General features: G+C 46.9%; 1 protein-coding gene across 4 annotated transcripts in view; it reads left to right on the top strand.

The window, feature by feature from the left end:
* The window catches only part of FERRY3 (FERRY endosomal RAB5 effector complex subunit 3), a 131188-nt gene that overhangs the window by 72902 nt on the left and 43990 nt on the right, over positions 1-14296 (top strand). For all 4 annotated transcript variants that reach the window (XM_063928478.1, XM_063928479.1, XM_063928481.1 and 1 more), the window contains exons 10-11: positions 104-178; positions 1617-1819. In XM_063928478.1, the coding sequence (XP_063784548.1) occupies positions 104-178; positions 1617-1819 (278 nt within the window). The remainder of the gene's footprint in view (positions 1-103; positions 179-1616; positions 1820-14296) is intronic.

Below are 14296 nucleotides of genomic sequence, written 5' to 3'. Positions count from 1 at the left end.
AACTCTCTTATGTATCTGTATCGTTATAATCATGGTTAAAATAAATAATAATTTAGTTGGCATTAACATTTACAGTTATGTTTATTTATTTTTCTTTTCACAGAGCCTGCAAATGGGAATGACGGACGCGGAGATAAGGTGAAGAACACAGAGCGCAACCACTCTAATTTACTACCAGGTGAATAAGTCCCTTATTCCGCTGAACAGTACTCTCCATGTGTCTGTACAGAGCTCATTGTACTTCCATCCTTTGGAGTTTCAACCGCTGCTTCAGCTGGTGATATAGTCAATTTCACCAGCTTTAAGAATTGTACCCCTTTGATTATTAGATAATATACAAATAAGTTCCAGTTCAGTCAAATAAAAAATAATTTATATTAAATATCCAACATCCAATATCTCCGTAATGGAATTAGGGCTTAGAATGTAAACGCCGCCCTAACACCTATTTCTTTAAAAACACAAACAAAAGCATAAGAGATTTTGTAGCTGGGTGTGTATATTATTTGAGGAGGAGGGGGGGTGTACACTCTTGGGAGCTACATAATGATGGTCAGATGCATAGGGAGTACTCGGCATTGGAGGGAAGTATACAAAGTGTCCTGACGGCTATGTGAATAGCATTCCATGCCCACCCTAATATGTCTCATACCTGCCACAGTCTCATACACACTATATACAGCCAGCAGCCAGTCCTCTGCTGCCTACTGTATAAAGCCTGTATCACACATAGCGGCCTCATGCCAGTTTATATGGACAGTGCCCGCCGGCCACCATAACTGCATTATGTCCTCCCCACACCCTGCATGACGTACCTTATGCACACCGCAGCCCCATGCCAATTAACTGAAGGTTGTGCCAGCATAACGGCCATATCCCAACGCAGTTGGTTGCCAGCATTATACAACCATTGCCTATCCTACTGGTCACAGTATAGAAGGTAGATGCAATCATGTGCACAGTGGTAAACATTAGTACTGGTTGTAGCAGACCCACAGGCCACTATATATTATGTTCTGCACAGTAGCCTGTGTCCATCCTAATGCTCGCAGATAGCCAGCACCTAACCTACGTTCCACCCGCCAAACAGTACTAAGCCTAGAAAACTTATTTGTGCCCACCACATAGCCTGCGCCCATTGTGACATGCAGTATGCCCACCCTTCACTGTCTTTGTACAGCATCCATTCCTTGTCTCCATCTCTTCTCCTCCTCAATTTCACCATATTTCTTACAGTCTCCCCCTCTCTTAGCGCTTGTGGTTAGGTTTTCTTTCCATAATAACAGCGGTAAGACTGCCATGTGGAGACCCAGTGAAATCAGAACCTCTGTGATACATGTATAGCAGCCGCAGGCGTTTCTTGGTGAAGCCATAGGGATTATGTTTCTGGAGCAACAACCGTAGTTTCAAGTAATGAAGCTAGAGTACAATTTTCTTCACCAAAAGGGAAACCTGTTAATTTTCTTTGATGTTACTAGACTATCTGGTGAAACTTCCACTTGCTTCTAGGTCTGCATTCTGCATCACCTCATGACGTCACTTGAGTTATCTGGGTGACTGTGTTTTAGATATCATCGTAGTTCTCCAGGTTCCTTGAAAAGTGCTTTGTTTTCCAGGGGAGTTCTATGTGACCAGACACTCCAACCTTTCCGAAAGCCATGTAGTTTTCCACCTCTGTGTGGATGATAATGTGAGAAGTGGAAATATCACCGCCCGTCACCCAGCAATTATGGGCTTAAGAAATATCTTGAAAGTTTGCTGCACCCACGATATTACTACCATCAATATCCCTCTGCTGCTAGTCCATGAAATGTCTGAGGTAAGAGGCTCAATAGTCATGGATTCCTGTCCATGTAATTGGAATTTTACTCCAGCACAGATGGAGTGTAAATTCCTCTCCTGCATTAGCCATTGTCTGTATCAGATAGTGAGCACTGAGGGTCTGTGTACGTTTCCATGTCACCCCCACACACGCACAGACCTAGCAGCCATTTTGTTACCTGAAATGACCCCTTTCCTCTGACTAGTTATATTGGTGAAGCATGGGCAGGAAGTGCCTCTTGACTCGGTGATGTCACTAGTTCTTGGTCAAATTTGATGCTGCCTTTTCATCACTATAGACTCTCACTCACATAATGGCTGCCTGCACTTTGTATAAGTGTCGGGTACATATAAACGCCAAATTATTTTGCTTTCCTTTACTATCCTTTATTTATATGGCGCCACAAGGGATCCGCAGCGCCCATTACAGAGTAGATAAACAAATGAACAAAACAAGAAAACAGCACTTACAGTACAGGACAATATAGGACAAATACGGAAAATCAGGGTTAGGTGCCAGCAAAGGGAGTATGGAGTATAAGGTAGTAAGAGAAGGAAAGGCACATGAGGGGAGAAGGCCGTTTTCTTGCGAGCTTACAATCTAAAAATGTGTCAGCTACAAGTGGGGGGATTTATCAAAGCTTGAAGAAAGATAAAGTACCAATCAGCTCCTAATTGTCATTGTTCAAACACAGTTTGTAAAATGTCAGTTAGAAGCTAATTGGTTGGTACTTTAACTCTTTCCAAGCTTTGATAAATCCCCCCCCCCCCCCCTTGGGAGTTGATTGGTTGATACTTTATCTCTTTCCAGGCTTTGATAAACCCCCCACCCCAGTGCTCCTGTATAACCATTTTAGTATTTTATCTATGCCATAACAAAAAAGTACATGTCACCATGTGGGTGTAGCCACATCACACTGTGGCATGTACTGTCTCCCCTGGTGCCTGGATGATGCTTCTGAAGGTTCAGGGTGCCTCTAACACCCCTACCCATAAAACACTGTTGCAGTGGTATGAGGGTGCAGTACGGTAATTTCCACTAGTTCCATGTCAGGATAAAAGGCATAAAACCATGAAATGTCTGGAATATGTTATATGCATAGGCGTTTCCATAATCGGTGCAGTGTGTGCGTTGCACGCGGGCTACTGGGTCTAGGGGGGCAACACTGCACCCATATATTATACTTACCCCTCCGGAGTCCCGCGACGGCAGCCCTGCACTGCGGACAGAAATCACTTGGAAAATGGCCTTCGCGGCCATTTCCGAGTGATTTGCGCATGTGCACTGAAGATGTCCCCTGGACTACTGCTGCTGGAGAGGAGGAGACCCGCGACGGAGGCTGCACGCGAGTCTCCTCCTCTCTTAAAACGCCCCGGGTTATATGAGTGGTTGTTTATTTATATGTGAATCAGAGAATGAAACAGGTCTGCTATTAAGGGTCATTGAACTGAAGGTGCAATTTTACCATAATAAAACAGCATCTTATAGTATTAACACAATATAGGCTATTTGGGCTTAATACAATGACAAGAATGTCTGTTTTACATTATTATCTACATCAGTGGTTCTCAACCGCGGTCCTCAAGTACCCCCAACAGTTCATGTTTTCCAGGTCTCCTCACAGGATTGCAAACGAAATAATTTGCTCCACCTGTGGGTCTTTTAAAATGTGTCAATGAGTAATGAATACACCTGTGCACCTGCTAGGTGACCTGGAAAACATGAACTGTTGGGAGTACTTGAGGGCCGAGGTTGAGAACCACTGATCTACATCACTTAAATCTGTTGTTGTATATTATCTGTCACTGTGACTGTAAAGCCCAGTACTCACGGCCCGATTTGGGAGAGATGTGTGCTGAGCGAACCGCTCAGCACACATCTTTCCCGGCGCTCAGCACAGCGCGATCTGAGCTGAGCGTGCGGGGGGGAGACGGGGGGGGGGCCGCTCAATTCACCCAGCGGGTGAAGTGAGCGACCCGCTAGATTGGCCAATCTAGCAGCAGCGATAGCGATGTGCGGGGGCCGCGCATCGCTATCGCTGAGGGGGCTACACACGGAGCGATGTTGCTGAAAATCTAAGCAATCTAGTCAGATTGCTTAGATTATCGCTCCGTGTGTACCCCCCCTTTTTCTCTAACGTCCTAAGTGGATGCTGGGGACTCCGTCAGGACCATGGGGTTTTAGCGGCTCCGCAGGAGACAGGGCACAATAATAAAAGCTTTAGGATCAGGTGGTGTGCACTGGCTCCTCCCCCTATGACCCTCCTCCAAGCCTCAGTTAGATTTTTGTGCCCCGGCCGAGAAGGGTGCAATCTAGGTGGCTCTCCTGAGCTGCTTAGAATAAAAGTTTAAGTTAGGTTTTTTATTTTTCAGTGAGTCCTGCTGGCAACAGGCTCACTGCTACGAGGGACTTAGGGGAGAGAAGTAAACTCACCTGCGTGCAGGATGGATTTGCTTCTTAGGCTACTGGACACCATTAGCTCCAGAGGGAGTCGGAACACAGGTCTCACCCTGGGGTTCGTCCCGGAGCCGTGCCGCCGACCCCCCTTGCAGATGCCGAAGTTGAAGAGGTCCAGAGGTCCAGAAACAGGCGGCAGAAGACTTTCAGTCTTCATAAGGTAGCGCACAGCACTGCAGCTGTGCGCCATTGTTGTCAGCACACTTCATACCAGCGGTCACTGAGGGTGCAGGGCGCTGGGGGGGGCGCCCTGGGCAGCAATGTATTATACCTTTTTTATGGCTAAAATACATCACATATAGCCCTTGAGGCTATATGGATGTATTTAACCCCTGCCAGATCTCACAAACTCCGGGAGAAGAGCCCGCCGTTTTAGGGGGCGGGGCCTATTCTCCTCAGCACACGGCGCCATTTTCCTGCTCAGCTCTGCTGTGAGGAAGGCTCCCAGGCTCTCCCCTGCACTGCACTACAGAAACAGGGTTAAAACAGAGAGGGGGGGCACTTATTTGGCGATATGATTACATATGTGAAAATGCTATAAGGGAAAACACTTGTATAAGGGGTTGTCCCTGTATAATTATAGCGTTTTTGGTGTGTGCTGGCAAACTCTCCCTCTGTCTCCCCAAAGGGGCTAGTGGGGTCCTGTCCTCTATCAGAGCATTCCCTGTGTGTGTGCTGTGTGTCGGTACGTGTGTGTCGACATGTAGAAGGACGATGTTGGTGAGGAGGCGGAGCAAATTGCCTGTATTGGTGATGTCACTCTCTAGGGAGTCGACACCGGAATGGATGGCTTATTTAGGAATTACGTGATAATGTCAACACGATGCAAGGTCGGTTGACGACATGAGACGGCCGGCAAACAAATTAGTACCTGTCCAGGCGTCTCAGACACCGTCAGGGGCTTGTAAAAACGCCCATTTACCTCAGTTGGTCGACACAGACACGGACACTGACTTCAGTGTCGACGGTGAAGAAACAAGCGTATTTTCCTTTAGGGCCACACGTTACATGTTAAGGGCAATGAAGGAGGTGTTACATATTTCTGATACTACAAGTACCACAAATAAGGGTATTATGTAGGGTGGGAATAATCTACTTGTAGTTTTTCCTGAATCAGATAAATTAAAGGGTGTGATGATACGTGGGTTTCCTCCGATAGAAAATTATTGGAGGTATACCTTTTCCCGCCAGAAGTGAGGGCGAGTTGGGAAACACACCTTAGGGTGGATAAGGCGCTCACCACGCTTATAAAAACAAGTGGCGTTACCCGTCTCCAGATACGGCCCGCCCTCAAGGAGCCAGCTGATAGGAAGCTGAAAAATATCCTAAAAAGTATATACACACATACTGGTGTTATACTACGACCAGCAATCGCCTCAGCCTGGATGTGCAGCGCTGGGGGGGCTTGGTAGGATTTCCTGACTGAAAATATTGATACCCTTGACAGGAACAATATTTGATTGACTATAGAGCATTTTAAGGATGCATTTCTATATATGCGAGATGCGCAGAGGGATATTTGCATTCTGACATCAAGAGTAGATGTGATGTCCATATCTGCCAGACGATGTTTATAGACACGACAGTGGTCAGGTGATGCAGATTCCAGACGGCACATGGAAGTATTGCCGTATATAGGGGCGGTCCATCGGACCTGGTGGCCATGGCAACAGCTGGAAAATCCACTTTTGTTACCCCAAGTCACATCTCAGCAGAAAAGGACACAGTCTTTTCAGTCTCAGTCCTTTCGTACCCATAAAGGCAGGCGGGCAAAAAGGCCAGTCATATCTGCCCAGGGTTGGAGGAAAGGGAAGAAGACTGCAGCAGGCAGCCCATTCCCAGGAACAGAAGTCCTCCACAGCTTCTGCCAAGTCCGCAGCATGACGCTGGGGCCATACAAGCGGACTCATGTGCGGTGGGGGGTCATCTCAAGAGTTTCAGCACGCAGTGGGCTCACTCGCAAGTGGACTCCTGGATCCTACACGTAGTATCCCAGGTGTACATTGGAAATTCGAGACGTCTTCCCCCTCACAAGTTCCTGAAGTCTGCTTTACCCAACGTCTCCCCTCCGACAGGGAGGCAGTATTGGGGAAAAAATTCACAGGCTGTATTCCCAGCAGGTGATAATCAAAGTATTCCTCCTACAACAAGGGAAGGGGTATTATTCCACACTATATTGTGGTACTGAAGCCAAACTGCTCGGTGAGATCTAAAAGATTTGAACAATTACATACAAGGGTTCAAATCAAGATGGAGTCACTCAGAGCAGTGATAGCGAACCAGGACGATATGGTGTCACTGGATATCAGGGACGCTTACCTACATGTCCAAATTTTGCCCTTCTCACCAAGGGTATCTCAGGTTCGTGGTACAGAACTGTCACTATCAGTTCAGACGCTGCCGTTTGGATTGTCCACGGCACCCCGGGTCTTTACCATGGTAATGGCCGAAATGATGATTCTTCCTAAAAGAAATATGGACGCTTTCCTGATAAGGGCAAGGTCCAGAGAACAGTTGGCGGTCGGAGTAGCACTATCTCAAGTAGTTCTACGACAGCACGAGTGGATTCTAAATATTCCAAAATCGCAGCTTTTTCCGACGACACGTCTAATGTTCCTAGGAATGATTCTGGACACAGTCCAGAAAAGGATGTTTTCTCCCGGAGAAGAAGGCCAGGGAGTTATCCGAGCTAGTCAGGAACCTCCTAAAACCAGGAAAAGTATCAGTGCATCATTGCACAAGGGTCCTGTGAAAAATGGTGGTTTCTTACAAAGCGATCCCATTCGGTAGATTTCACGCAAGAACCTTTCACTGGAATCTGCTGGGAAAATGGTCCGGATCGCATCTTCAGATGCATCAGCGGATAACCCTGTCTCCAAGGACAAGGGTGTTTTCTTCTGCGGTGGCTGCAGAGTGCTCATCTATGAAAGGGCCGCAGATTCGACATTCAGGACTGGGTCCTGGTGACCACGGATGCCAGCCTGAGTGGCTGGGGAGCAGTCACACAAGGAAAAAATTTCCAGGGAGTGTGATCAAGTCTGGAGACTTCTCTCCACATAAATATACTGGAGCTAAGGGCAATTTACAAGGCTCTAAGCTTAGCAAGACCTCTGCTTCAAGGTCAGCCGGTATTGATCCAGTGGGACAACATCACGGCAGTCGCCCACGTAAACAGACAGGGCGGCACATGAAGCAGGAGGGAAATGGCAGAAACTGCAAGGATTCTTCGCTGGGCGAAAAATCATGTGATAACACTCTCAACAGTGTTAATTCCGGGAGTGGAAAACTGGGAAGCAGACTTCCTCAGCAGGCATAACCTCCACCCGGGAGAGTGGGGACTTCAGCGGGAAGTCTTCCACATGATTGTAAACCGTTGGGAAAAACCAAAGGTGGACATGATGGCGTCCTGCCTGAACAAAAAACTAGACGGATATTGCGCCAGGTCAAGGGACCCTCAGGCAATAGCGGTGGACGCTCTGGTAACACTGTGGGTGTACCAGTCAGGGTATGTGTTCCCTCCTATGCATCTCATACCAAAAGTACTGAGAATCATAAGAAGGAGATGAGTAAGAACGATACTCGTGGTTCCGGATGGGTCAAGAAGGACTTGGTACCCGGAACTTCAAGAGATGCTCACGGAAGAACCGTGGCCTCTACCTTTAAGAGAGGACCTGCTCCAGCAGGGGCCTTGTCTTTTCCAAGACTTACCGCGGCTGCGTTTGACGGCATGGCAGTTGAACGCCGGATCCTGAAAGGGCATTCCAGATGAAGTCATCCCTACCCTGGTCGAAGCCAGGAAGGATGTAACCGCAAAACATTTTCACCGCATTTGGCGAAAATATGTTGCGTGGTGTGAGGCCAAGAAGGTCCCTACAGAGGAATTCCAACTGGGTCGTTTCCTACATTTCCTGAAAACAGGACTGTCTATGGGCCTAAAATTAGGGTCCATTAAGGTTCAAATTTCGACCCTGTCGAATTTCTTCCAAAAAGAACTGGCTTCAGTGCCTGAAGTTCAGACGTTTGAAAAAGGGGTACTGCATATACAGCCTCCTTTTGTGCCCCCAGTGGCACCTTGGGATCTCAATGTTGTTTTGAGTTTCCTAAAGTCACATTGGTTTGATCCACTCACCACTGTGGAATTAAAATATTTCACATGGAAGGTGAAGATTCTATTAGCCCTGGCTTCAGCCAGGCGTGTGTCAGAATGGGCGGCTTTATCATATAAAAGCCCTTACTTAATTTTTCATTCTGACAGGGCAGAATTGAGGACTCGTCCTCAATTTCTCCTTAAGGTGTTTTCTGTTTTTCACATGAACCAACCTATTGTGGTACCTGCGGCTACTAGGGACTTGGAGGACTCCAAGTTACTTGACGTTGTCAGGGCCCTGAAAATATATGTTTCCAGGACGACTGGAGTCAGAAAATCTGACTCGCTGTTTAGCCTGTATGCACCCAACAAGATGGGTGTTCCTGCTTCTAAGCAGACGATTGCTCGCTGGATTTGTAGTACAATTCAGCTTGCACATTCTGTGGCAGGCTTGCCACAGCCAAAATCAGTAAAAGCCCATTCCACAAGGAAGTGGGCTCATCTTGGGCGGCTGCCCGAGGGGTCTCGGCTTTACAACTTTGCCGAGCTGCTACTTGGTCAGGGGCATACCCTGACTGAGGAGGACCTGGAGTTCTCTCATTCGGTGCTGCAGAGTCATCCGCACTCTCCCGCCCGTTTGGGAGCTTTGGTATAATCCCCATGGTCCTGACGGAGTCCCCAGCATCCACTTAGGACGTTAGAGAAAATAAGAATTTACTTACCGATAATTCTATTTCTCGTAGTCCGTAGTGGATGCTGGGCGCCCATCCCAAGTGCGGATTATCTGCAATACTTGTACATAGTTATTGTTACAAAAATCGGGTTATTCTTGTTGTGAGCCATCTTTTCAGAGGCTCCTTCGTTGTTATCATACTGTTAACTGGGTTCAGATCACAGGTTGTACGGTGTGATTGGTGTGGCTGGTATGAGTCTTACCCGGGATTCAATATCCTTCCTTATTATGCACGCTCGTCCGGGCACAGTATCCTAACTGAGGCTTGGAGGAGGGTCATAGGGGGAGGAGCCAGTGCACACCACCTGATCCTAAAGCTTTTATTATTGTGCCCTGTCTCCTGCGGAGCCGCTAAACCCCATGGTCCTGACGGAGTCCCCAGCATCCACTACGGACTACGAGAAATAGAATTGTCGGTAAGTAAATTCTTATTTACTTTACAGGAATACTAAAGGCTTCTCCTGTAAGCCACATTTTATCTCCAGTATGAGATACTGTACAAGCTGAAATACCTTTTTACTTTGGAATGTTTTCAGGTATATTGGTGAATGGGATTAGTATATCAGATTATTTGGATCTGCATTTATTTACTTACCTTATAGCCTATACCCCCATGTCTGCTTCCACCAGTCATTCAGTATCAGGACAGGATTTAACCAGTGGTGAGCGGGCAGTGGAGGCAGAGTTGGCTACTAAAATGATTAGAATAATACAAAGAACATATACAGTATGTGACTTCTATATGTCATCTTTGTATTATTTATATATTGGTAGATGCTCAATTAGCTTAGTGATATCATTTAGGTGCTCGAAAGGGAGGGGTATTTCTAAGCAAGAAAAAAAGGCATTTGTTTCCTCCAGCACCCTGAATGATAACCGTAACCAGATATAAATTCCACATGATAATAGAATTCAGAGATCTTCGTTACACGTATTTGCGCAAATGTGTGAATAATCCCCAAAGCCGCATCAGGGCGTCTCTGCATATTTAGGGTCCCTAGCGCTATATCTAGGTGCAGGGTGTGGCACCCCAAAACACAAGCATAAGCCAGAAAGCCCAGCGTAGCATACCAGTGAAAAAACTATAGTGTTAATAAATTAGTATTTAGGAAGCTGAAGCTATAGAGAAAGTGATACAAAAATGAAATGCAATTAAAATAGAGAAATAGTGTTAAAAAATTAATAAGTGTATTTCTCTAACGTCCTAGTGGATGCTGGGGACTCTGTAAGGACCATGGGGAATAGACGGGCTCCGCAGGAGACTGGGCACTCTAAGAAAGATTTAGTACTACTGGTGTGCACTGGCTCCTCCCTCTATGCCCCTCCTCCAGACCTCAGTTAGAATCTGTGCCCGGACAGAGCTGGGTGCATTTTAGTGAGCTCTCCTGAGCTTGCTAATAAGAAAGTATTTTAGTTAGGTTTTTTATTTTCAGAGAGCTTCTGCTGGCAACAGACTCTCTGCTACGTGGGACTGAGGGGAGAGAAGCAAACCTACTAACTGCGGCTAGGTTGCGCTTCTTAGGCTACTGGACACCATTAGCTCCAGAGGGATCGAACACAGGAACCTAACCTTGGTCGTCCGTTCCCGGAGCCGCGCCGCCGTCCCCCTCGCAGAGCCAGAAGACAGAAGCCGGCGGGTTGAAGCAAGAAGACGTCAAAATCGGCGGCAGAAGACTCCTGTCTTCATATGAGGTAGCACACAGCACTGCAGCTGTGCGCCATTGCGCCCACACTAACCCACACACTCCGGTCACTGTAGGGTGAAGGGCTCGGGGGGGGCGCCCTGGGCAGCAATTAAGTACCTCCTGGCAAAAGCAGCATATATACAGTTGGACACTGTTATATGCATGAGCCCCCGCCATGAATTTTACACAAAATCGCAGGAGAAGCCCGCCGCTGAGGGGGCGGGGCCTTCTTCCTCAGCACTCACCAGCGCCATTTTTTCTCCACAGCTCCGCTGAGAGGAAGCTCCCCAGGCTCTCCCCTGCAGAAGCACGATAGAGAGGGTGAAAAAGAGAGGGGGGGCACATAAATTTGGCGTAAAAACAATATATACAGCAGCTACTGGGTTAACACTAAGTTACTGTGTGATTCCTGGGTCATATAGCGCTGGGGTGTGTGCTGGCATACTCTCTCTCTGTCTCTCCAAAGGGCCTTGTGGGGGAACTGTCTTCAAATAGAGCATCCCCTGTGTGTGTGGTGTGTCGGTATGTGTGTGTCGACATGTCTGAGGTAAAAGGCTCCCCTAAGGAGGAGATAGAGCAAATATGCGTGTGAGAGGGTGTCTCCGTCGACAACGCCGACACCTGTTTGGATATGTGTAAGTGCTAAGGTGAATTTATTGCACAAAAGATTAGAGAACAGACAGGAAATCTACCCATGTCTGTCCCTATGTCACAGAGACCTTCAGAGTCTCACAAGGCTCACTATCCAAAATAATAAACACTGATATCGACACGGAGTTTGACTCCAGTGTCGACTACGATAATGCAAAGTTACAGCCAAAATGGCTGAAAGGTATTCAATATATGATTATTGTAATAAAAGATGTTTTGCATATCACTGATGACTCATCTGTCCCTGACACAAGGGTACACATGTTAAGGGGAAGAAAGCTGAGGTAAATTTCCCTCCTCTCATGAGGAAAGAGCGGGAATCTCCAGATAAGAGACTGCAGCTTCCCACAAAAAAATTCTCAGGCAGTATCCTTTCCCCACTAGGGCCAGGATGTGATGGGAATCTTCCCCTAGGGTGTCACGTTTGCCCAGAAGGTAGCACTAGCTATTCTCAGGGATCCTGCAGATAGCGTGCACATTCTAGTACACTACTCAGACCGGCGATTGTGTCGGCATGGGTTTATAGCGCTGTGGCAGCGTGGACAGGTACCTTATCAGCAGAGATTGAGACCCTAGTATGCATATAGATATATATATATATATATATATATATATGTATATATAGAGATATATATATATTAAAGATGCTGTCTTAAGAGATAGGTATATATATATATATATACAGGTTGAGTATCCCATATCCAAATATTCCGAAATACGGAATATTCCGAAATACGGACTTTTTTGAGTGAGACTGAGATAGTATAACCTTTGTTTTCTGATGGCTCAGTGTACACAAACTTTGTTTAATACTCAAAGTAATTAAAAATATTGTATTAAATGACCTTCAGGCTGTGTGTATAAGGTGTATATGAAAAATAAATGAATTGTGTGAATGTACACACACTTTGTTTAATGCACAAAGTTATAAAAAATATTGGCTAAAATTACCTTCAGGCTGTGTGTATAATGTGTATATGAAACATAAATGCATTCTGTGCTTAGATTTAGGTCCCATCACCATAATATTTCATTATAGTATGCAATTATTCCAAAATACGGAAAAATCCCATATCCAAAATTCCTCTGGTCCCAAGCATTTTGGATAAGGGATACTCAACCTGTATATATAAAACATGCCCAAAGAGACATGAATATACTGGGTCCTAGAGTCAAAGCTATGTCGATTTCTGCTTGACGTGTCCTGTAGAATATGCAATGGACAGATGATGCCGACTTAAGAGGCATATGGAAGGCTGAGGATTGTGTGGAGAAGGGTTTTTGGACCTGGTCTCCACAGCTATAGCTGGTAATTCTGATATTTTGCCTTATATTCCTGCACAGCCTAGGAAAGCACGACATTATCAAATGCAGCCTTTCGAATAAAGAAACAAGAAAGTCCGAGGTGCGTCCTTTCTTGCCAGAGGCGGGGGCAGAGGAAAGAAGCTGCACAACACAGCTAGTTCCCAGGAACAGAAGTCCTCCCGGGCCTCTACAAAAATCCACCGCATGTCGCTGGGGCTCCACAGGCGGAGCTAGGCCCGGTGGGGGCACGCCTTCGTAAGTTCAGCCACAAGTGGGTTCACTCCCTGTTAGATCCCTGGGCAATAGATATTGTGTCTCAGGGATACAAGCTGGACTTTGAGAAGATGCCCCCTCACCGACGGCCCTGCCGGCTTCCCCCCACGAGAGGGAAACAGTGTTAACTGCAATTCACAAATTGTATCTTCAACAGGTGGTGGTCAAGGTTCCCCTCCTTCAATAAGGAGGGGGTTATTATTCGACCATGTTGTAGTCCCGAAACCAGACGGTTCGGTCGGACCCATATTGAATTTAAAATCCCTGAACATATACCTGAAAAGGTTCAAGTTCAAGATGGAATCGCTAAGAGCGGTTATTGCAAGCCTGAAAGGGGGAGATTTTATGGTGACTCGGGACATAAAGGATGCATACCTTCATGTCCCCATTTATCCACCTCATCAGGCGTACCTCAGAATTGCGGTACGGGATTGTCATTACCAATTTCAGACGTTGCCGTTTGGTCTCTCCACGACCTTGAGAATATTCACCAAGGTAATGGCGGAAATGAGGGTGCTCCTGCGGAAGCAAGGTGTCACTATTATCACGTACTTGGACGATCTCCTCATAAAAGCGAGATCAAGAGAGCAGTTGCTGAACAGCGTATCACTTTCTCTGGAAGTGTAACGGCAACATGGCTGGATTCTATATATTCCAAAGTCGCAGTTGGTTCTTACAGCTCATCTGCCTCTCCTAGGCATGATCCTAGACACAGACCAGAAAAGGGTTTATCTCCCGATAGAGAGAGCTCAGGAGCTCGTGACACTGGTCAGGAATCTATTAAAACCAAAACAGGTGTCAGTGCATCACTGCACTCGAGTCCTGGGAAGGAGGGTGTCATCATACGAGGCCATTCCCTTTGGCAGGTTCCATACGAGGACCTTCCAATGGGACTTACTGGACAAGTGGTCCGGATCACATCTTCAGATGCATCGGTTAATCACCCTATCCCCCAGAGCCAGGGTGTCTCTCCTGTGGTGGCTGCAGAGTGCTCACCTTCTCGAAGGTCGCAGATTCGGCATTCAGGACTGGGTCCTGGTGACCACGGATGCAAGCCTCCGAGGGTGGGGGGCAGTCACACAGGGAAGAAATTTCCAAGGGCTGTGGTCAAGGCAGGAGACTTGCCTTCACATCAATATCCTGGAACTAAGGGCCATATACAACGCCCTAAGTCAAGCGGAGACCCTGCTTCGCGACCAACCGGTTCTGATTCAATCAGACGATATCACCGCAGTGGCTCATGTAAACCGCCAAGGCGGCACAGGGAGCAGGGTGGCGATGGC

The sequence above is a fragment of the Pseudophryne corroboree genome, chromosome 6 (assembly GCF_028390025.1).
Source record: "Pseudophryne corroboree isolate aPseCor3 chromosome 6, aPseCor3.hap2, whole genome shotgun sequence".
Taxonomy (NCBI): Eukaryota; Metazoa; Chordata; class Amphibia; order Anura; family Myobatrachidae; genus Pseudophryne; species Pseudophryne corroboree.
Note: the sequence above shows the minus strand (reverse complement) of the source record. Positions and strands in the feature narration are given on the sequence as shown.